The sequence below is a fragment of the Salvelinus sp. IW2-2015 genome, linkage group LG4q.1:29 (genome assembly GCF_002910315.2).
Source record: "Salvelinus sp. IW2-2015 linkage group LG4q.1:29, ASM291031v2, whole genome shotgun sequence".
Lineage (NCBI taxonomy): Eukaryota > Metazoa > Chordata > Actinopteri > Salmoniformes > Salmonidae > Salvelinus > Salvelinus sp. IW2-2015.
Window position 1 is genome coordinate 60692556 of NC_036842.1, and position 9228 is coordinate 60701783.

At 42.3% G+C, this 9228-nt stretch overlaps 1 protein-coding gene and 1 long non-coding RNA gene across 4 annotated transcripts; one reads left to right on the plus strand and one right to left on the minus strand.

Moving 5' to 3' along the window:
- Positions 1-2087: 2087 nt before the first annotated feature.
- Positions 2088-6101, minus strand: LOC139027567 (uncharacterized). 3 transcript variants are annotated; one of them, XR_011479681.1, is made up of 4 exons: positions 5680-6101; positions 3796-3936; positions 2978-3192; positions 2088-2692 (listed from the first exon to the last, which is right to left on the minus strand). It is a non-coding gene; the product is annotated as an uncharacterized lncRNA (long non-coding RNA). The 3 variants fall into 3 exon arrangements; XR_011479682.1 differs by lacking the exon at positions 5680-6101 and adding an exon at positions 5285-5647; XR_011479683.1 differs by lacking the exon at positions 3796-3936 and having other exon boundaries at positions 5680-6091.
- A 246-nt stretch (positions 6102-6347) lies between these two features.
- LOC111961157 (uncharacterized) lies at positions 6348-8867 on the plus strand. The gene is made up of 2 exons (XM_023983252.2): positions 6348-6718; positions 7466-8867. Exon 2 carries the CDS (start codon positions 7590-7592, stop codon positions 8364-8366), a length of 777 nt encoding a protein of 258 aa, XP_023839020.1. The 5' UTR covers positions 6348-6718; positions 7466-7589; the 3' UTR covers positions 8367-8867.
- Positions 8868-9228: the final 361 nt, after the last annotated feature.

A 9228-nucleotide genomic window follows, 5' to 3' on the forward strand; every position in this document is an offset into this window, starting at 1 on the left:
AGTAGCTGAGCACAGCCCGTTGCACAGGAGCCCCTGTGAATGGAATTACTGGGATGGCAGGTGACATAGTGTCGTACAGTCAGAGGAAAAGGCGAAGTGAGAGGGTCCACTCCCTGTCAAAATCTCCACGTGGGAATACAGCTATAAGAAGACCGCCCACCTTTGGGACAACAACTCCCGTTGTCAGTGCAGAGACAAGACCCTCTCATCATTATATACAGTATCTCTGGTACGGTGTTGCTCTCTGATCTCCTCAGGAACTGACACAGTTTCTCCACAACACTTCCCTTCTGCTAAAATGTCCACCTATCGGCGCTCAGCAATGGCACACATTGGTTTATCACATATTTGCACGAGGCAGATGTATCACAAGCACCAAAACAACAAGCACACAATTTTAACCTATGAGTTAACTCCTTAACAAACCCATTTTATACCCTTTATAAATAGTAACTGACTGTAAAGTGGTACCCATCTAACAAAGCACTGTCTCTAAAATAAAATTTGACCAGTATATAGAATTCACCTAATTGACTTGATTAAACATCACTGGTGGAAGTTATCCCGAATCAGAGTCCCTGATACTTTCGCACGTCTGTAGTGATGAGGCAAACTTTATGCATGTAGGCTAATGGTATTGTCGTGTAATCTTGGTATGAGTTATAGACACCACCAGTACACCTTGTGTTGAAATTGTACCTGTACATACGAATTGGCTCCTTAATTGTTTGACCTTGAAATCAGAATACAGGAGTAAACATTTGGTGAGACGGAAAAGGTGTGTTGTGTCCAGTACAGTACGATCTGATATCACGTTCAAGGTACATAAATCAACCTGGAACCTTTTTCAGTCAGTTGTCTCTCTCCCCCCCACCTTGGATAACTAGGCTTGCTTATGTAATGAACTACATTGACATGTACCGTATAGGGGATCCATTGGCCATTAGTATGTCTCCACCCAAGGAACCGGAGGCCAATTGTAAATAAGTACTGAAACCCAGGAGCCAAACAGCTACTATTGAGTGGCATTGTTATTGATTGTGTATAACTACATCATAGGAGTTTTTGACACTAAAAGTTTAGCAATGCCGTCAGGCCTTATTTTTGATTTTGAGTGTGCAGCTGCATCACATATTGTTTTTGTAAATGCGTGTGAATAATTCCAGGGTAGCGTGGCTGAAATATCAACTTCCTCCTTAAGAGGAAACCTGAGAGCGAGCTTCCTGTCCTACAACCGGACTCCTCTGCTCCTCACGTTCAGAAAACATCTCTCCCAATCAAAGTTTTAGCAGGGGCCTTGTCAGATCAGCAGGCGTCCGTGTCCGGTCAGCTGTGGTCAGGTCTGCATGGCTTTAGTCAAGCAGGAGAACAGGAGTCGGTGTTTACAGGTGTGTGAATTAGGTTTTCCATGTCATTTAACAACCATATGAATCTTTTGGAATTGATGGGAGGGTCTCTTGTGTCCAGTGTTGTTTTTAGTGTCCAGTGTCTTTTATTATTTTAAGTGTGTCTACTTGTTACCTATTCTTCCCCTTTATTTGTGTCTCTCTGCCTTTAATTTGTCTGCCTCTATATGAAAGAGGATCATTCATATGAGTCTTTTGGATTAATTTACTCAATTAAACAATGGAACCTCAACTGCATAACAATTCATCATGTTTTTCCCATCATTATGTTTGTTCCTGAACTTCCCTCCAGCTCTATCCTGGAACCATTAAGGAAAGTGGAAAACGGGGCACCCACGAAATACCCGGAGACGGGAGCTAGCAGCAGATACCAAAAGATGTGGCATGGGGTGGAACGAGATAGACAAGAACTAAGTAAGTAGAACTTCCTCCAAGCCAGTAATTACTGTAATGTTTTGATTACGTATCTCCATTTGGAATTAACTGGCAAATGCTTGAAATTATGTCTGCCACAAACAGGTATGCAAGTGCTAAGTGTGTTCCATTGTAACTACTGGGTCTGTCTTTGTAACCACCATGTAACCCAGAGTCTACACTTCAATGGGCAGTAATCGATTTGATTACATTTACACAACAAACAAACATGTAATATTACATCAGCACAATACGACAGACGAGGAGTTAAGTTGATTGAAATAGTCAAAACTTTAATAAAGAAACCACAGTAGAAATCCATTACAGGTTTTCACAGTGCCAATGTCAGTCAATTACACTTTCCGTTTAGCAATGTACACCCAGAATTAAACATCTAACAAATAAAACAACCCAACACCCAAACCCCCAAAACAGTTGGGTCTCCTTTCCTGACCCCTGGAAACATTCCACAGGTTCAATTACTGACTGACCTTTGCAGTGAGCAGTCTCACCTGTTGAAATTACACACAAGACAAAATAAATCAGTGTGATTGAAGCTGAGTCTGTCAGTCACTGGTACACAAAATACATGTTTTCTTTGTCTCAGGAGTGCCCTCCCTACCCCCAACAAACGAAGCATGGGGACATGGAGTCTGTGCTTCTTTGTACTGGTTTGTGTGGAAACGTGAAGGGAACTCACTCCCATCGGCTGGGTAAGGATTGTTGAAAGGGTAGGGGGTGGGCTCTTTGGGATCCATTATCATCCAAATCTCTTTATGTTAGTAGTATTACGTCTGTGGCGAAAGCAGGAAGGCAGACATCTCCTGTTTGACTTGGCCGGAGAGCTAGGTGGTAGAGAAGATGCTTGCTTCCTGAAACCCAAAGAGATTGACTATCATTCAGTGATATATACAGTATATTGAAGTATTAATTTACATTCTAAAATATTCAGAACGTGATTTTATTTTTTATTTGACAATTTCAGACCATATCCCTTTTCCCCAATAACACATTTTGACAGTGCTAGATTATATATATTCTACCTACACACACAGGGCTTGAAGAGAACTAAGACTGACAACAATCCATCTAGAGACATGACACAATGCATCTAGAGTGATCTTGCAGGGCAGTGCAGCATGGGGATTTGGCCTCACCTGTTGTTGGCTGCAGCAGCAGCCTCAAAACGCATCACACGCAGCATTCTGCAGATCTGACATAAAGTCAATTTAGGGGCATTGCATGCCAAACGCGGGCGGGGGACATTACGAGGGCTACGGTAGGCGATGAGGGACATGTAGCCACACTTAGGGCCCTTCCCAAAGAGTTGGAGAGGCTGATGGAGAGTGCTGTTTCCATAACAGGACGCAAACTGGAGGATACATGTAGAGAGAAAAATTTAGTTTTTAGTAGTCTGGTATTCTGAAACAACACAGAATCTCAAGTCTATTTGTCTGATTTTAGTGCCAAAAAATAAAGAATTAGGACCCTTGTCAATGAAAACACAAAAATAAAAAAACCGTTAAGCATTATTTGTTAAGTTTTGTTCATTTTAGTTTCTAACAATGAACATTGTTTTAACAATTTCATCGTACTCGCACAGTGCTAAATGTTATGCCTCTACCCAGAATTTCAGTAAACAGTTCAGAAAAAACAGGCCACGTGAACCAGATATAAATACAGAACATTAACACTGTCAGATCACACCCAATTCATTTGCATACGAGCCGTCGCTGGCCTCTTAATCACTCTCTCCATCAGAAACCCAAGCCCAGCACACACTCACAGGCTCCATCTATCACTGATCCATCCATCTACCTCCACCTTGTAATCTCCCACATTTCTCCATTAACTTTACATAATAACCATAATTTCATCAAAACTCTTCTGCTGATCCAGTTCTGTTGAGGATCATCCATCAATTCCCCACATTTTCCCAAAACCATTATAATTACCCAAACACAGAAATACTCACAGGCACTACAGTTGCCATGGACTGAGATGGAGAGATGAAGAGACTGCTCTATCTGTTCAAAGTGCTGTGGTTCAGGTGGGAGGGTAACTTTGAGCCACTGTGCAGACATGACACCTTCGTATAGCTTCTGAGACAGTGAAGCTGAATAGGGTATGGACAATTACATTACAGCCAATACAAAACAGACCTGCCCACTTCTGACATCACCGACTGAGCTCACTGCTCCCTATGAACCTCCACTACACACACGGAACACAGCAAAGAGGAGGTCTCATGTTTCAGAAAACCACAAACAAGCTATTAATTATTAAGAAGGCTTTTGTCCCTATGTGTAAATTTAGAAGCAGAGGGGCGGGAACCAGTGGTCGGAACCAAAATTATTTTCCAATAATTTATTTCTGAAAAGCACCATTTTTTTAATCTGTTCCGACCAGCAAAATAAAGTTCTGAACCGGGTTGAACCCTCAAAAGTACTGGTTTATATCGTTCCTTTCTGTTCCTTTTTAAACCTCTGTAATCATATATTTTTTTAAACATTTAGCTCAACATTAAATTACTTCACCAATCATGCAGTGAGGATAGAGCAGCTTGCTATGGAGCTGGCAAACTATATAGCCCCACCATGGACATGTCATAATAGCCATAAAACATAGGGGTCAAACACGGAAATGGTTCCAATTGTTTTTTTCACCATTCATTTTTTCCATAGGGGATTTTAGACCAACTTCAAACACAGTCTGTGTTTCATGTCGGCTTTCCCTGGAGTGATGTTTTGATAACCGTGTAAATCTCTCGGACAAGGTGACTTTTATCAAAATATTTGACTATTTACCCTCAGATTTGAAAATGCTAATTAACATAAAAGTAGACATACTATTTGTAGTCTTGCCTGATGATAGTCAAAGATAAAAGTAAAAAAATGACGGTGGGGAATAGAATTATTCAATTTTTCTTGGAGGGCTGGTGGCGTATAGGTCGCCGGTTCGGGTCCGCAATTTTGAACTTGTGGGAGATTTGTCAACCTGCCCTTGAGCAGGGCATTGACGTTGGCTGCTTCTGTGGGTCGCTCTGGATGGGAGTCTGTTAGATGATTAAATGTAACTGTCACGTCTGCTCCCGCTCCTCCCCTCCAGGGTTCGACGTCCGTGGTATACTAACCAGCTATACTAATGATATGCTGTTCACAGGGTAACAACAAACAGATTAATGTCTTCTCACAGTAAAGTAAGCACACTGTTGACTCAAGAAATGATGCTAATCAGTCCATCTATGAACCCTCCAGACCAAAATAATACAGCTCAAGTAGTTACTTGAAATAGATTACCCACCCACCCACCCCTCACACACAGACACAAACAAACATTATCAAGAACACCTAGCTTCACCATCTAAGTTAGCTAGCAAGTCAGACTGTTGGTTTATAAAACCAATTAATTTCCCATGCATTTAAATGGCTAGACAACAGGTTTCGTGCACATTTTTAACTTGCCCGAGACAGTTCACAGAATTCTCAATTTAAGCAAGTTGATCCTTCAGAACATCATGGCCCTGGTGAGTGACGTGAAGCTTGAGACAGGAATTTGTAGTTCTGTATGCAGATAATTAGCATAACATTTTTGGGGGGTAAGTACCTTGTCGGATAGAGATTTACACGTTTATCAAAAACGTCACGCCAGTGTAAGCCTACACGAAACACAGCCCGTATTTGAATGTCGTTGAACTCCAGAGTCGGCTTAACGTTGGACTAGAGAAGCTAGCCAACAAGCTTGTGTGCGCAGAGCGGCACCAGAATTAAAAACATGTCTGACCTTTTTTGTAGTTAATTAATTAAAAGTGATAAATATAGTGTGTTGTTATGTGTTAATAACATTTAGACTACGTTACCCAGCAGGCTATGCAGGTGGTTGAAGAATGCCTTGTATGGCTAAACATGGAGTTTTCTAGCTGAAGTATATGTTAATTAAAAGTAGTTAAACCTACGCCCCGGTTTGTCATTATATAAGCATTATATAAGGAACACACATAACATGGTGTCAGATTGGTAGTCGCTATGACGAGACAGAGAAAAGAAAGGAGTAACTCTGCAAATTTCCGCGATGTGAGTAGTCGAAGATGCTAGCTTGCAAGAGCGAGGGCAACGAGCCGCAGCAGCGAGAGTGACAGCAGCGAGAGCGAGGCTGCATTGGAGAAATTGACACTGTTCCTGTTCTCGGTCATGGACAGGCTTACGCTTCGAACAGTTTCAATCCACCTGAAGTACATTCATTTGCAATTTCCAATGGAACGCAGCGTTTGCCTTGCGGCATTGGGTGGCAGAGGCAGTTGCAGTGCGTTCTGTGTAAATCGAACGTATGCATCAAATTGTATGCGTACACTTACTTGACAGAAAGTAGCAAAATGTGAATGTTTAATTTTTGTTGCACAGATGTCCAGTAAAAAAAAATGGGATTACATAATAAAAACAGTTTTCTTTACATTTTTTATTCATTTATTTGCCAAGTATATTATTTATTCGATGACATCCACAAATTAATTGTGAGAGCCTATAATATAATTTCCCTGAAATGCAGTTTTGGAGCGAAATGCAATAATAAATAGTCAAGATAGCAGCGTAGGCTCTTTCAACAATGAGACCAACGTTGAGGAAGGTAGTCTTGATCGCGCTGTTGGACCGGGACCAGCCCCGCCGAAAGCGTCGGTCTGTGTGGTTCCAGAGATAGTTCAAGTCCCGAAAGCAGGCAGGGAAGTTCCACCGTCTCATTCAAGAGCTTCGAATGTTTGGAGAGGAATTCCGAAGTTACTTTCGCCTGGACCGAAGCCAGTTCGATCACCTGCTCCAGATGGTTGGAGCCAGGATCGCCCGGATGGATACCAACTACCGGGAGTCCATCAGCGCAGTTGAACGCCTGGCGATTTGTCTCCGGTAAGCTACATTCTAGTACATTTTTAAAGCCTTTGATACCATAATTGATTGATACATTGTTTCTATGTGCAACCTAGCTAGCTAAAGGGCTCTCTAGTTAATAGTCCCTATTTGATATCAGATGTACTTTTACAGAATGTTCATTAGGACTATAACTTTTCCCAAAGTTGGTTTATAATCCTTTTTTAATTATGCAATGTTACCAAATGAAAATAAAGTTGAGGTGCCTTCTGCCCTGATGAAGGTAGGCCAGTCTTCTCCAGGACCCATTGTTGTTCAAGACAGTTACAGTCATTCATTACATTCTTATTGGACTCACATACACTCTTAGAGAAAAAGTTTCCAAAAGTGTCCTTCTGCTTTCCCCATAGGATAACCTTTTTTGGTTCCAGGTATAACCCTTTGAGGGAAATGTTATACATGGAACCCAATAGGGTTCTACTTGGAACCAAAAGGGGTACTACCTGGAACCAAAAAGGGATCTCCTATGGGGACAGCCGGAGAACCCTTTTAAGTAGATAGTACCATTCTTTCTAAGAGTAGAGTTGGCCTAGGCTACAGTTTATTGATATAGTCATAGACTGAATTGTAGTGTTTCAAGGCATTGTTAATGATGGTTGATGAGTATTACAATATAATTAGTAGAGCATAATAAACTGTAATGAGGTAGATATATGAGTAGATATAATATGTGGGTGGAATTCAAGTTACACACAATATTGATAATTATTTTGAATTATATTTTAGATTCTTGGCGACAGGGGACTCCTACAGGACCATTGGATTCAGCTTCTGAGTTGGACGGTCCACGGTGGCAGGCATTGTCCCCTCTGTGGCACAAGCCATTTGGGACTGTCTGGTTGGTGAATACATGCCTGTCCCCAAGGAGGAAGACTGGAGGGCCATCGCTGCCGAGTTCCTGGAGAGGTGGAATTTCCCCAACTGTCTTGGCTCCATTGATGGGAAACATGTAGTAATCCAGGCTCCACCGTGCTCAGGTTCGCAATTCTACAACTACAAGGGTACATATTCAGTTGTACTCTTGGCTGTAGTAGATGCCATCTACTGTTTCCGTGTTGTCGATGTTGGTGCTTACGGCAAGGGACGTGATGGCGGGACCCTCCGGGACTCTGCCTTCGGCCAGGCACTTCAGGATGGTACCCTGGAGATTCCACCACCTGCATCACTCCCTGGAGCTGAAGACCTGGGACCTGTTCCCCACATCTTCGTCGGCGACGAGGCCTTCCCTTTAAAACACAACCTCATGAGGCCCTACGCTGGATGCCAGCTGCCATTGCCAAAGCCTGTAAGGATCTTTAACAAACGATTGTCCAGGGCAAGGTTAGTTGTTGAATTCGCCTTTGGGATTCTGGCAGCCCGGTGGAGAATGTATTGGAGAGTGCTTGGTCTCAGCCCCTCAAATGTCGATGCCTGCGTGAAGGCCACATGTGTTCTCTATGACTACCTGCGGAGGTCATTCCAGGAGCCGCTCCGGATGGAGATGGGCACGCCAAATGGTCACCTACCTGATGTCACCAGGGCAGGTGCCAACAACGCCCCCAGACAGGCACTCCAGGTGAGGGAGAAGCTGACCACCTACTTCTCATCGCCAGTAGGTGAAGTCCCATGGCAGTATGCCGTGGAGTGAAACTGCTCTTTTAAGAGCCCCCTACCACAAAGGTTATTTTAAGAACCATCCACCGTTGTCCATAAARTTGCATTTTTTCCCCAGATTACTTTATGTATCATTGTCTCTCTTCATTTGGAAGTTATATTTAAGTGAAATTTGGGAGTGAAGACCACACCTTAAAAACCCCTTCCCTCTCCCATTAACATCAGTATTATACACACCTGGCATGGTACATCAAGTGAGCGGGAGCACTAATTAAGGTTATACGACATACAGTTAGTATGATAACAAAGGGAAAGGGTAACCTAGGGTCCATACAAATAGTAGTTTACCACCATGTTCACTGGCCTGACAAAATACAGGTGGGAAAAAAACGAATTAGGAAGAGAATGTGTTTTTACTTTCATCAAGAAATAAGCAGATTAAGTCTAAATTAGATATTAATAAACAACTGAAACAACTGACTATGAAAACATAATTTAATAAGTATTCAAGTACAGGAAAGAACATGACAGGTATGTGTGTTGTAAAATAAAAATAGAACTATTGAAAGAGGTGTGCATGTAAAATAATAAATAAAATTAATGTGTAGCCTGTAATCTGAGCATGTATTTTTGGCACAACTGCAGACCGATACAGGGACTACTCATAAAGCCTAGACGTAGTAGGGGAACTTCAGACATGGCCATAAAGAGAGGGCAGGGCACTGGAGATCTGAGGCACAGAGAGGAGTGAAGGAGAGGTGTGTCTGTCTCTGGAAAAAATAATGTGTAGCCATAACACAGCTAAACAAACAAATGGCCCCTGGACGTCATGGACCAGTCGATGGAACACAACTTCACAAACAGTTTCAACACCCTGGTTTTCAAGTGGTTTTAAA

Coding starts and splice junctions, on each gene's coding strand:
- LOC111961157 (XM_023983252.2), top strand. CDS start 7,590: ATGCCTGTCCCCAAGGAGGAAGACTGGAGGGCCATCGCTGCCGAGTTC.